Raw genomic sequence first — 14,821 nt, 5'->3', positions numbered from 1 at the left:
CTGGCGCTTTCCATTCTGAAGAAGATTGCAGTTCCCCAATCCACTTTGCTGGGATTCTGAATACAATTTAGGAGCATGTGATGGGGCCTGGACAAGATTATCTTCCCAAACTTCAGCTTCATGGTAATGCATATGTGTAGGCTTGCATTACTATGAGTCTTGTTGATATCTTTTGTTATGGGCAAGGCCTTATTCTTGCTGAAAATACACCCATACCAATTTATGCAGGCCATCCTCTCCCTTACCTACGCTGTTGTAGTATTTTCGTGTAGCACAGCCACCAACTCATCCAAGAGAACTAGATAGGATTCCTTAAGCCGTGTCTCCATTACTGCCAGACCATGCACCTGATGGTGATATTCGAGAAGGTTATTAATTACAGAAATCTTGTTCACATCATACTCTACATTAGTAAGATCTCAGTCCATAATTTTGTATGGAATATCATATTCATCCCCTGTGTAAGACAACCGAAGGTATCTCATGGTGAAAAGGGAGCCTAAAGACCATCTAATCTTTTATGTCGATTTGTTTTTTTTTTTTAAACTCTACCTGTTTTCTGAAAAGTCTTTTGAACACACCCTGAAGTCACAGATTACCAGACGAAAGCCATAAGCCATATTTTTCCCTAGCACTTATCCTCTATGTAGCAGTTCAATCAAAATCAATATTTTCTTCGTGACCAGGCCATTAGAGTATCTCGAACATTATGCATGTTTTCTTCACCTGTCTAGATTCGCTTCTCAACCAATAGCATATAAGGCACGCTGACCTGAACAAGCCCAAAATGCTTCTTATGTCGACACAGTGCAGCTTATTTTCTCTTACTAATCTTTACTAATCAGGTGCTCCGGCCCCTACCTCTGCAGTCTGTAGTCATGCGTGGTTATACCTTCGACCCTATTTGTAACTGCAGGGACTCCAGATCCTTTCTGAATGTCAGCTTAAAATCCGCTGTAAATTGCTGACATTTTAACTTGTACTGTTTAAATATTTTTTTTTCTAACCATAGCGTCCCACTGTGTGGGAAAGGTGCTCTAAAATCTCACAAGTAGAAGTTTAAAATGTACTTGTAGTACCGTATTTTACAAATTACAAACTTAGACATCTGTTTAAAAGGGTGCTCTAATGATAAACTGTGTGAATAATTCTTCCTAGGAGTTTATGAGATGGTCAGTTTTCAGATGAAGCCTGGTGGACCCGCGCTGTGGGGTGATGCTTTTAAAGCAGCCATTTCTGCCCATGTCCGAACCGGTTATACCAAACTAGTTGGCGTCTTCCATACTGAATATGGGTTACTCAACAAAGGTAAGGAGCAACCTGGCTGACAATGATAATCATGATGTTAATTTTTATTGTCTGTTATGTTGTCAGACCCACAAACTTAGCCATTTGACTGTATTCTGTATTAATGTTACATTTGGAAAATAAATATTATGTGTGTATCTGTATGTTTGTGTGTGTGCGCAAACACTGTAGATAAACCACCTTACAATTGAAGTATAGTCAATTAGGCCTTGTGTTTACCCACACTAGGCCTTGTATTTGATTGTTGCACAAAACGCAGAAACAGGGATCCCCTTTGGTCCGTCCATCATATGCAATATAACCTCAAGAATGTTCCCCTATGCTATAAGGAGATTCAAAAGTTTTTACCCACCTGTGACTATTCACTTATGGGTGAGCTATTAGTTTCTAATTTTCCATCCTTTGTCTATTTTACTACCTCCTACAGAAATCACATCTTGTGTAACTTTAATTATTCTTAACACTTTAGGTTTTGGTCCCCTTAAAGTTTAGTTGACAAATGTTTCCTCTCGTTGGTGTTTATATTTAAAGCAACAGACCTGCAGGACTTGTTGTCCTGTTTCGACTGGGACATGAATGTAGGTATTTTAAGTTCTTCACCTATAAATAATTCTCCTTTTTTGTAGCAGTGGTGCGATATATTGAAGTGTTACTATTTAAACATTTAATTCCTTCAGAATTTGTTGAGGAATAAGAGATCCAAGATAAGCCACATGTTCTTTCCTCACAAGTCTCACGAGTTGAGTCTGCCTTATTTATTTCTTGACTACCCTTTTCATTGCCTGCGCCTTGCAACACCATTAAAATTATTCCTTTCTCAAACTGCTTGAGATTTGTTTCCTCTTGGAGCTTATTTGTAAACGTTGGTTTTTGACCAAATTGAATGTATGACCATCAATCAATATGGTTTGGATCCACTGATCTATCAAAGTAGCCTCAGAGTTTTTCACATGGCAGTATAGTCTTTTGTTTCTGGGGTGTTGACAACAAGCCAAGGTATGTGGACTTTCCATACATGTTCTCTTCTTAAACAGTGCTTTTATTTCAGAGCTCTTACTAGCATTGAGGTATTATAATTACTTCATTTCCTAATCCCTTCCAAATCTGTGTCTGTAAAGTTAACTGCTACTTTAAGTTTCATAGATAAATAATTTAAGAATTAGAAGCAAACATGCAGACTAATGTATTAAGAGTATACTCAACTTCGAGAAGATACACTTCATTAGGGGTACTATAACAAAATATCCACTTCTATTTTAATCAGCTGAGTAAATGTTACCTGCTTAGAGAATATTCACAACCTCTACTCCTTTATAGATCTTCAGATGATCAAGAAGGAGGTGTACATAGCGCTACAGTTTTCTGTTGTATCTGGCAGTAATTGCTAAATATTTGACTGCCTTTGTGTTGATAACTGCTTTCACTTTCCCGAGTACAGCTTTGTTAGGCCAAAGAGGGGGCATTCAGGCATTAGCTCTGGCCACTTATTCACTGTTCCGTGAGACTCGAGCTTCACTTCTCTGATGTGGCAAAATCAGGCTAAAATCAAGAGGTGCCATTGTTCCTGTTCACCTGGGACGTGGTCTGGCAGCTTGAGCATATTTTTTTAAACTAAGAACCCCTTCAGGAGAAGCCTAGCTTGTATTTCAGGATGTCAACAAACATGCTAGCTCACTATTATTAATATTGTGCAGTATAAGCCAAAATGAAGTGATAGATGCTGAAATTCTAGTTACATACTGTTTTTTGGAGATGCTGCATAACCAGTCTTTCTAGTCACTCCCGCTCAGTTGACTGCAGATTTACGGGGCCATTTTAAACCTCTTGGACCTTGGGAATGGAAAGATGTCCGTTGGGTTACCAGGCATTTTCCCACTGTTCGGAATTGCTACCAGCATTTCTAGTAAGTTAGGATCTGTAGTGGTAACTGTAGGGGTGCTTGTTCAGGTGTGCACCTCTCAGAAATTACAAGCAGTGTCTCAAAACGTGTTCAGAATACTGCGACAATAGCTGTCAATAATGAGCCTGTGGTACGTTATTTCCACAATATTTTCCACACATGTTCTACATCTTGCCCATATTATTGTTTGTCCGTTAAATTTGAAATAATTGTAAAGACAACTCCAGAATGGCATCTCTCTATAGTCTTTCCCGATTTTGGTTGTGCGTGTTTTATTGAGAATTCATTTTACAATGTACTCACTCATTGGTCAGTTGGAGGAATATCTTCAGAGAACATTTGCATTGCCTTCAGTTTGGAAATCATGAAGAGCAAAAATGTCTTGAAAGCAATAACATTTTCTTTGAAGTTTTTACAGTTATTTTGCCACATGCATTGCGTGTACTGGAGACGGCTACTACAAAAACACTGTTTTTATGCATACGCTGTTTTACAGGATGTTTTTTTGATTTGGTTTTGCAGTTCATGTACTCTGGTGGAATGAAAATCCAGACAGTCGCGCTTCTGGTAGACACTATGCCCATGAGGATGCTAGGGTTGTAGCAGCAGGTAAGTAACAGTACTTCATTTGAACTAAGTATGTAATGATTTAAAAGAGTATGTAATGACTTAAAAGGGTGTTTTTGAAGCCTCTTCTGTATAACGTTGTGATTCAGTAGATCTTAAAGCATTTAATCAATGTTTTGTCAGCTTAAGTTCTGTCTGGCTTTTTAAAATAGGTAGGAGTTTGCCAGCTAACATGACATTTTACTTGAAGTGCACTGTAGTTACTTTGAAAATGTGTGGTCTTAAGGTTAGCTCCTTTTTAAATGCTTATGCATACACACGCCTTAGCTCAAATCTTATCTACGTTCTTCCTGATTAGTTAGAAATTTCATTGTTCTTTTCCCAATGAATATTCATTAATGCTGTCATCTGAAGCGCAGATTTCTTTCTGTCTGCTGGCATTCTAGTGTTCATCACCCAAGTCCGTTACACTTTCTTTGATTGTATCTGTGCCCTTACTTTTCCATTGGTCTTACTGCTGGTCGGCACTATTGTTCTACAGTACTGTGCAGGATGCTTCTCTCCTCTCTCTAGCGGAATATAACATTTGATAAATTCAGCATCAACCATACCTTTCTTTCTCAGACAACCCCTTGACGTAACTCACATTTACCAGCAACTTGGCATATGTCCCTTCTTAACCAATCCATCCCAACCCTACTTTCGTCCTTTTAGAACTTAGGCTATTAAATAACTGGCTGCACTTGTGTGTCTTAAAGGCACAGGTCTTTTCACAAAATTCTAATTTATTTATAGACCATTCTCACTTTGTACACTTGGCCTGTTTAGCTTTGTCAAGTACATGGTATTGTGGCAAAGATTTCCAGGATATGTATAACTGATATTTCTCTCAGGGAACCTCCATTGATAATCACAAATAAGGAATAGTCCCGCCCATTTGCAGGGACCCAGTAACAGTTCCTTGAAAGTCACATTCACTTTGCCTTATTTCAGAAAGGCCAGGAGGCACATGACACACATGTTTAATTCTACAGCCTTAAAACAGGCTATATTGTCAGTAATACTGAATTATTTTAAAATTTGGAAAAAAAAGGCTTAAGCCTTTAAAAGTCACAAGAAACGATTAAAAAGTAACATTTTAAAAATGTCCTTCACAAACTCTTCATACTTCTTTTTAAAGTAAGTGAATGGGACATTTATGGCAAAGTAGCTGCACAGGCTGCAGCATTGAAAACAATGAAAATAGGACACTGCACCTTTAAATGACAACTTGATCTGCAATGTCCCATCATGCCCTGCAGGTTGCAACTTACGCAGTTCTTTTTTCTGTCTCCTGCTGATGGGATCCTGGAGCAAAGCTCTGTCTGTTTAAGCTTTTTTCTCTCATGTTTTTCATCTGTTGCTTTAGAATGTGATTCATTTGACTCCCTTTAGGGTGTAGAGTATTTGTAGATTTTTTTCTGACAAGAAATACATCTGATATTTCAGAAATTCCATCTCATTTTGCAAACTGCCCAGAATGTGGCAGAAAAATTGCAAAAACAGACATGCATAGGATCTGTATCCTTTGTTTGCCCAACTCTCATGGCCCCAAGACTTGTCACCACTGCAAGACCCTTTGAAGGTGCACTTTGAAGGAATTTGAAGAAAGGAGAGAATATTTCCCCCCCTGGCTAAGTGGAGAACCGCAGAAGGCCAGATTTCCTGGCTGGAGAGACTTCCGATTGATGAGGAGAGACTGTTCCCCCTACCAGTGCCCCTATGTCACGCTCTGAGGAGTCCCACAGAGGAAGATCTAAAAGGAGAAGATCTGGCAAAAAATTACTCTCCGGTTCAGCTTCAATGACATTGATGTCAAGAGAAGGTACAGCAACTACTTGCTCACCATCAGGAGCTGGTCTGACATCAGTAGCACATATGACGCAGAGGAGAGCACCATCAACGTCGAGAGGTACATCAACATTGATGTTGAGAACTTCAATGTCAAAACATTTTCTGACTTTCAGACGTTATACAGCTTCTCTGACCAAGCCAGTGGAGTGGCTTTCACGTATGAAAGTGCACAGACTTCCATAAGAGTCTGACTCTGAGTACTCAGCCTATTCTCCATCCAGGCTAACTTCTCTAGTGACAGCAACTGATTCACCAACACCTCCTCAGGCTCCAGTGGAACCCATTCCTCCACACTCTTCTCCTCCGTCTCCATCTACGCCTCCTCCTCAATCAGTGATTCCAGCAGTTCTCTAGTATAAAATCTTTAGGAAATTTACATGCTTGAATATTCCCCATCATCAGCATGGGAGTCTATGGTATTTATAACTAGTTGTATAAAGAAAAGCCACCTACAATAAAAACAGAACCAGTGAGATTGTATAAAAATCCACATCATTATAGGTAGAACCAAACTTAAACCAATCAGATGGCTGCCCCACATCATTCCTCTTCCTCAGAGCCACTAAACCTCAGATTTCTAACTGCATGTTGTGGGTAAGGAAGTCTCCCTGAGCTCTGTTCAGTACTTTCAGAGAAACTGTTACTTTAACTTCAGTTGTCCTGCATTTGAACTCTGCTGCTTCAAAGAGAAGATTCAGCTCTGCCTAAACACTATTTTGCCACAAATACAGCATGAGGAATCCAAGAAGGGTCTATTTAGGCCCTGCAGGGATTGTAGTAAGCTGAGGCTGTTTTCAGAAGACCATCATAAGGAGGGCCTTTATCGTCTATATCCTGAATGTAAAGCTAAGGACTGTAATTATTGCAGAACGTTTTCTGCAAAGACGCTCAAGAACAGGGAAACAAGGCTCCCTTCAAAAGAGAAAATCCAAAGAAACTCCAGTCTCTGGAGAAGAAGGACATTTAACTCTAACCATAAAAATCAAGAAGAGAGAAAGATCTGAATAGGAGTTGGGTGAGGAACCACCAATAAAAATAACGTAATAAAAATAACAAAATAAAAATTGACGGCTAGTAAGAGTGTAGACCAATTCAAGTGGAGTCCTTCATCACCTCATGACTCATCCAAAAAAAAAAACCCAAGTCAGAACTCTGTACTCCTTTTGATTCTGCCCTGCATCTGCTGACATTAAGGGCCAGATGTAGCAAAGGGTTTGCACCTCGCAAACAGCGAAAAACGCCGTTTGCGAGGCGCAAAAGCCTCTCTGCCATGCAGAAATGCATTTTGTGAGTCGGATCCGACTCGCAAAATGCATTTCCGACTCGCAAATAGGAAGGGGTGTTCCCTTCCTATTTCCGACTCGCAATGCTATTCAATTTCATTTGCGACCGCAAAAGCGGTCGCAAATGAAATCGCAGTTACCATCCACTTGAAGTGGATGGTAACCCAGTCGCAAACGGGAAGGGGTCCCCATGGGACCCCTTCCCCTTTGTGAATGGAAACAAAAATAATTTTTCAGAGCAGGCAGTGGTCCTACGGACCACTGCCTGCTCTGAAAAATACCAAAACAAAAGGTTTCGGTTTTTTTTCTAAGTGCAGCTCGTTTTCCTTTAAGGAAAACGGGCTGCAGATAGAAAAAATAAAAAAAAACTGCTTTATTAAAAAGCAGTCACGGACATGGTGGTCTGCTGTCTCCAGCAGGCCACCATCCCCGTGAGTGCCCATACTCACAATGGGGTCGCAAACTGCGACCCACCTCATTAGTATTAATGAGGTGGGTCTTTGCGACCCCATTGCGAGTTGCAGAAGGTGTCTGAGACACCTTTCTGCATACCAAATTGCGACTTGCAATTTGCGAGTCGCACGGACTCGCAAATTCCAAGTCGCAATTTTCTACCTACCTACATCTGGCCCTAAGAAACCTACCTCAGATCCCCCTCATAGATCCCCCTCATTGATCCCAAGCGTCAACGTCAAAACTGTCAACAAGAAAGTCAACAGCACTGTCGACCGCTCCAGCATCGGGGTCCACATCTACCACCACGCCAGCCTCCTTGTCGACTGGGTGAGTACTGATGACATCCTCGAAAAGAATGTCAACGGTGGCGCCGTCAACCAAAATTGACAAAGGCTGCTCCGTCGACAACACTGACAACACTGTTAACCACAGTAGTTGATGATGCTGGCGCCACCATCATCAACTACTCCAACACAGATAAATAAAGTTTTACTTGCCTCATTAAGGACAGCACTATTGATGGGCCCGTCAACAGTCCTTTCTGATTATTAATTCCAACCAGATCAGACCTCATCAAGTAAGGTGTCACCTTTACCACCAGTCCATCTTTTCGAAATGGGTGCTATGGATGAGGAGGATGGACCTTTTGAGGTTGCAAGTAGCCCATCTCAGCTACATGTAAAATGCCAAGAGACAGATGAGGAGTATGACCATGACGTAACATCTGGAGATTTCTCCTTTAGAGACAGACAACAAACTAGACAAAGGTCTTATGAGGACTTTCATGAAAATTATGTTAATGAAGAAGCATTTGAGGAACAGTCATTTTAACAACCTGCAAGTTCCTATCTCTCCAGTGTCATACCTTCACCATATGCTTAATGATTTCCCATAAAGGGACACTCCATCACAGCAACAGCAAACATTCCCATCCTCCGTGTGATCCTTCAAAATCGCCAAGACTGCTCAGCCAGGAGAAAAGCCCTGTCACATAGCAAAGAGTTGTTCCCCAACCAAGACAGATGGATCCTATTATAATTTATGACGACTATGCAGATCAAGGAGATTATAAAGATAATGAGCCAGAAGAGCGAGAAATCCCTCATGACCAGACTACAAATACAGGAAGTCAATGGCATGGTTATGTGGCTCCAATATTAGCCCCTCCAATACCTCCAGCAGCTAGTTCTCCAGGCGACATAGGAGGTGTCCACGCCCTAGAAAGGGCAGCTAAACAGTATGACTTGCCAGTAATGGTTAAGAAAACAGACTGTTTCCTTAACAACTTCAGCACAGAAAGTAGTGAAATTAATTCCAGTAGTCAACTATCCCTGGGCAGAAGGTCTTAAGGTCATGAAGAACCCAGCTAACGTTACAGCAGTAATTCCTATACTGGATAAGAAATATAAGGCTCCTGAAAGCACTCCAGCTTGCCTGATAAGACATCCTAAACCAGATTTGGTAGTTATGCAGGCACTCAACGGAGATCTAAAAATCCAAGTATACAATGCTCAGCCCCTCCTGACAAGGAAGGTAGGAGGTTAGATAATATATAGGGAACAATTTTAACGTATGGCTGCTATGACCATAAGAGTGCCCAGTGCTTCAGCCGTACTGGGCAGATACGATCGTCAAATGTGGTCAGATTTAGCCCTGTTTATAGACCACCTGCCAGAAGACAAAAAGCTGAAGGCCAGTCTTCAAAAGGGAGTGAAAACATGCTCCGAAATGATCGACACAGCAATGGATGTAACTATGACTGGCTTCAGGCAGATGGATGGAGAAGCAGTCCTAAGACAACAAGGATGGTTAAAGGCAATCTCTTTTCCCCCAGATGTGCAGTCAAAAATACTGGATATGCCTTATTATGGAGAAGTTCTTGTTGGAAAAAATGTAGATAATGCACTTCAATCAATTAAAGACTGCAAGCTCATTAGGAGTGCTGCAACAGCGCAGGTTTCAAACATTTTGTGGTAAAAGGGGCAGCAGTCAATGCACATTTAGAGAAAGTTTTCAATCCAACAGTTATCAGCCCCATGGCCAAAGTGAACTGGGATACAGACAGCATTTTATGCAGCAATATAGAATACCACCAGCTGCAACTTACTTCAGGCATCCTAGCAAAAAAAGTCGGCATGTGCAGGATGGGGGCATGAGTCCTTCAGAAGGCAGTGACAACAATATAACTCCAGTCGCCTGTTTACAAACAGCACCCTTGATTGTAAAAGACTCTCTCTAAAACTATTATGATGCTTAGAAGCCATCTCCTCAGGGATAGGTATTGGATATTATAAGACAGGGTCATACCCTAGAGTTTACCCAAAAGCCTCCTCGGAATCCAGGAAAGTACATCAGCATATTTGTCTATTAGAAGAGGAAATGAAGGCTCTTATCCTCAAGGCAGCAATCGAAGAAGTTCCACAGGTGCACAGAGGCACAGGTTTTTGCTCCAGTTTTTTCCTTCTAAAGAAACAAATACCTCAAAAAGCAATAATTCAGGATGTTATCTTATAGCATATTCTTTACTAAAGAATCCAGGGAATCCTATGAAATCTCTAGAACTGCAAAATGTTTATGTCCATGTCCCTATCCATGTCAAACACAGGAGGTATCTCAGATTCGAGGTGGCAGGGTGTCCCTACCAATTCTATGTCCTCCCTTTCGGATTAAAATACGGCACAAGAATTTTCATCAAATCTATGTATGGCACCAGTAGCAGCGTATCTCAGAAGAAAAGTTCATCAAATATTTCCATATTTAGACAACTGGCTTATAAAAGCAGCTTCATTCCAGGCTGCCAGAACACTGCCTCCAGGCTTTCAAAAATGTATTTCTGTAACTAAACGAGGAAAAATCCTGCATAACCCCTAAGTTAACAAATGACATTCATAGGACTGATTCATCACACAAGGGTACGCAAAGGAGTGGGTTGCCAAGATAGCAGCTGTTGCTTTTACTCTCTCAAAGAAAAAGTTCACTTCATTCAGACATTACAAAATGTTTCTGGGAGTAATCTCATCTTGCATTCCATAGACAATGGAGGCAGGAAATGGGTTATTTCGATGATGTTATCAAAGTAATACCTCAATGACAATATAATTAAAATAGTGGATGGAATAAAATGCAACATTACCAAGGGCTTGACATTTCTCACCAACCCCCACAAACTACCTGATCACAACAGATGCGTCTATGGAAGGTTGGGAAGTGTATCTCCTGGACCTGGAAATAAGTGGCAAATGAGTGACCTAGGAAAGAAAGAAGCATATAAACTTCCTGGAATTAAGGGCTGTGGCTTTGTGGGTCTGTGCTTTTCTTCCAAGAATAAAAGGATCTACAGTGATGGTTTGAATGGACACCACAACCACAATGTTCTTCTTAAACATGAAAGGAAGAACAAGTTCACAGCCGCTATCTGGGTAAGCACAAGAAATATGATGCTGGTGCTTGTGTCACAATCTTTCCCTGAGAGTAGAGCACATGCAGGGTACAAACCACCAGTGGGCAGACGATTTAAGCAGATTGTCACAAATGGGAACTATCACAAACACAACTTTCAAGAATATTCAGCGAGTGGGGATGACCAACCTTGGGTCCATTCGCTACTCCACTCAATCAGGAATGCCAGTACTACTGTCTTGGGTCTGTTCGCTACTCCACTCAATCGTAAATGTCAGTACTATGCAAGCAGGTTTTCCCGTGTGTTCTTAGGGAAATACCTTTCAAATTGCATGAACAGGAATCTTCGCATATGCCCTTTCACCAATTCCTCTGATTCTGCGGATACTCAATAAGCTGAAGAGGCAACTGTGTCAAATTATTCTAAAAGCTCAAGCATGGCCAACACAATTTTGGTACACAGAGCTTATTCTCATGTCGAAACAGCAACACACTCCACTCAAACTAAACCCAGGACTGCTATAGATGAAGAGTAGCCAGGTGATTCACTCAGATCCATAATCAATAAATTCAGCTGCCTGGCTCCTGAATACAAGGAGTTCCACCAGTTGAATATATCATAACAATGCAGAGACATACTATCCAAAGCAAGAGCCAAGTCTGCAAATAAATCATATAAAGCAAAATGGACAAGGTTCTGCAATTGATGTTTTTCAAATACTCGTCATCCTTTTCTTTAATCTCTGTGCACATATTCCCATACATGCTCAGCGTAGCTCACTCAAGCTGATCTCAAAGTTTAATCAAAGTTCATCTAGTTGCAGTATCGAGAGTCAGAAGAGCCTTTAATCAAAACTCTGTAGGGTCAGATAGATAGATAAAGGAATTTCTGTGCAGACTGTTTAAAGCTTACCCTCCAGCATGGCAGCTAAACACAGTCCTACCTCAGTTAATGCAAGCACCTTTTGAACCTATACACAAAGCAGAAATCAAATATATTTCAGTTCTGATTCAAGCGTGTGAATCTCTGAAAGATTCAATACTGGAGAAAAAACAAGTTACTTACTTGTACACTGTGGTTTTCGAGTGATGACATCTTTTATAAATTCACATGCGACCCTCCCACCTCTCCTTCTAGACACTCACCACATTGATTAACAGAGGCTGATGTAGGAATATCTACCTATTCACTTAAAAAGCCAAAGGTTATAGGGACGTTATATTTCAGGAATAGAATTTTAAAAAACAGAGAAATTCACTTTTTACGTTATAGTTAGGTTCTGGATTTACTTGCACAAAACCATAGAAATTCAGCAGTTAGTTATGGCTAGCTGAAATAACTATAACTTGTGCCTTTGCCAGGCAGTTTTGTCCTCAATACTTTTTTTCTGCAAATGTTAAATTGATATTATGAATGATGTTATCAAAGATGTCATAAGTGATGTAATATGTGGGGTGATTAGCAGAGCATGGCGAGGGCGCAAGTTAGAGTTGCCAGGCCTTGCGGGCAATCCCCCATAAGCACCAAACCCCACGCCATGCAGGGCCCTTGGCCGTGCACAGCAGGAGTTGGCTGCAGGGCCTGCAGCCTACCCCCTATATGTATCAACTCTGCACCATGCACAGCCTTTGGCCGTGCGTGCTGGGGGTTAGGAGCAGGCGATCCAATTAAGTAAAAGAGCGAGATCACCTTTCGGTATGTACCCTAAACATCTGAAAATAGATTAAAGCAAGGAAATGACCACTGACACACCTAGACTGGAACCTTCAACCTTCATTGTGAGGGTTTGAGACCTTAACAACTAGGCCACAGATGACTCCTTACTGTAAAGTGTCCAGACATATCTATGACATTCAACCCAAAGATTTTGATGGGAAAGAGAAGTAAATGTTCCATCACTAGGAATGTTTAATATTCAGAACACTAGTAAATAAACAGACACAGTGCCATAAGATACCAGGATTTCAACCTTCAGCCTACTCTGTGACAGTCCTGCAGCTTTACCAATAGGCCAGAAGTGACTCTGGTTCGAATGTTATAGTTAGGTTTTGATGCAAAAAGAACAAACATCTTGCTAGTGTGACACTTTGAAGTCATTGCATGGGACTTTGAGACCATTGCAATAACAATGTATCTCTCTCTCTCTTGCTCTCTTTCTGTCTTCCATCCCGTTATGGGATGGAAGAGCGAGAGAGAGAGAGAGAGGGAAAAATTTAGAGGTTTTTTTTGCTTTGATGAATGATATAGGTGGACTGAGATATCAGACAAATTGAAAAGAAAAATGCATTTGTCACTCAAATAGAGTGAGATCACCTTTGGGTACACACCTTAAATATTTCCTATTGAAAAGAAATAAAGCAAGGCAATCTCTTTCTCACTCTTGCTCTCTTTCAGAGCCTGAAGGACCCCGCGGTCCCAGCTGGCTCCCTGCCTCCTGCAGGTGCAGGAATTGCTCCTCCACGCAGGGAGCTGCTAGAAATGCAGCTCCCTGCATGCAGGAGTAATCTTTTCATCTCTTTCCCTGCCCGCAGGACAGCAGGCAGGGACACAGATGAAAATTCCGCTCTCAGCAAGCTAGAGCAGTTTTCATGCTCCTGCTTGGTGGGAGCTGAGTTAGTGTCTGCTTTTGCTTGGTGGGAGCTGCCACAGCTCTCAACAAGCAAAAACAAAACAGCTATCTCCGGAGGGTGGGCCTCTTGGGAGATAGCAGGAGTCAGATGGGGGGGTGGGCAGTGGAGTTCCCAATGACCATTAATGGCTCGAGGAGAGACGGCCATGCTGTCCCCTCCTTTAATTGGCATGGGCCGGACCTGGGGAGAAGGTGCTCCTGGGGCGTATATGGCCCGGGATCCCTCTTCCTCTTGAGAAAATGTAAATTTCCCAGAGGAGGTGGTGGTCCCCAGGGTGTTGGGGGATTAATGCAGCCCCACACTCATTTTCATTTAGCCCAGGGGAGGTGGTGTAATTCCGGCCAGTTGTAGTCATGTCTAAAGTTTAAAATATCTATGAGAATTAACATGGGAACCCCTCCCCCCCCATTTTCTTTTACTCGCCCCTGCTTGACGGATCACCTCTAAACTTTCCACGCACAACATCCAACTTGACACTTTTTTAGTACAATTTCATGAGGTTTTGTCAAATAGCACTAAAGATATAGCCAAATCAAAAGATGCTTTTCCTGTGGAACCAAGGTTCTAACTATAGAGTTCGGCACTCCAACAGGGGCTGCAATATCAAAATTTCCTTTAGTTGTTGAGAAATATAATATCTCCAAATCCAATGCGGTCAAGTGTGAGCGACACACTCAAACTGCTTTTGCCGGTAGCTGAGGGGAGACCAGACCCCCAGGCAATAAATCCAAACCAAGAGAAGGACCACCACACTCCTGGATCTCAAGACATCAGCAAGGTTTATTTAAACAAGGTAATGCTGAAAACATCAATACGTTTCGACTCCGAATGAGCCTTGATCACGGTTAGTAGATCCTAATACAGTTTCAGTTTAATGCTTAGCCTGTCCTGCCTGCAATGAGGCATCCTGGGTATTGAAGTCCAACTCTATAAGAAAACAATTTCATATAATGTGTCGACGAGTTCTAACTACAATTCATACATCTCGTATATTAGAGGCTGCAATTATGGCAAAGGCTTTCCTGACTAAGTGGCAAAGTGAAATCATGAAGAGTTGTGTAACATGAACAAAGTAATCATGTACCATCAATGGTTTGCATATATATGACAGCATTCACAAAACATTTCAGCAAAATGATGTGTAATACCGGGCTATGTGCCCAATATCAAATGAATATCTCAAGAGTTAAAGCATAGTGCATATGTCACATTTCACATTAATGATATCGTGATAGCCTGCAGGGCTAAGTGCCCAATGTTAATTAAATACTTCCAAGACACAATCAGTACATGATTTATAGTGATAACCTCCTAAAGCAGAAAAATAGCACCTCAGCATTTGTTTGCCAAATAAGTCAACAACGCACATGCACTTATTCATAAA

General features: G+C 41.3%; 1 protein-coding gene and 1 long non-coding RNA gene across 2 annotated transcripts in view; one reads left to right on the top strand and one right to left on the bottom strand.

Moving 5' to 3' along the window:
• Nucleotides 1-14,821, bottom strand: part of LOC138300739 (uncharacterized) — a 332,717-nt gene that overhangs the window by 206,379 nt on the left and 111,517 nt on the right. The window lies entirely within an intron of this gene.
• Nucleotides 1-14,821, top strand: part of LOC138300725 (protein NipSnap homolog 3A-like) — a 111,866-nt gene that overhangs the window by 83,327 nt on the left and 13,718 nt on the right. The window contains exons 4-5 of the mRNA XM_069240435.1: nucleotides 1,159-1,308; nucleotides 3,731-3,817. Coding sequence (XP_069096536.1) covers nucleotides 1,159-1,308; nucleotides 3,731-3,817 — 237 coding nt within the window. The remainder of the gene's footprint in view (nucleotides 1-1,158; nucleotides 1,309-3,730; nucleotides 3,818-14,821) is intronic.

The sequence above is a fragment of the Pleurodeles waltl genome, chromosome 1_2 (assembly GCF_031143425.1).
Source record: "Pleurodeles waltl isolate 20211129_DDA chromosome 1_2, aPleWal1.hap1.20221129, whole genome shotgun sequence".
NCBI lineage: Eukaryota > Metazoa > Chordata > Amphibia > Caudata > Salamandridae > Pleurodeles > Pleurodeles waltl.
This window is presented reverse-complemented; position numbering and strand designations above follow the sequence as displayed.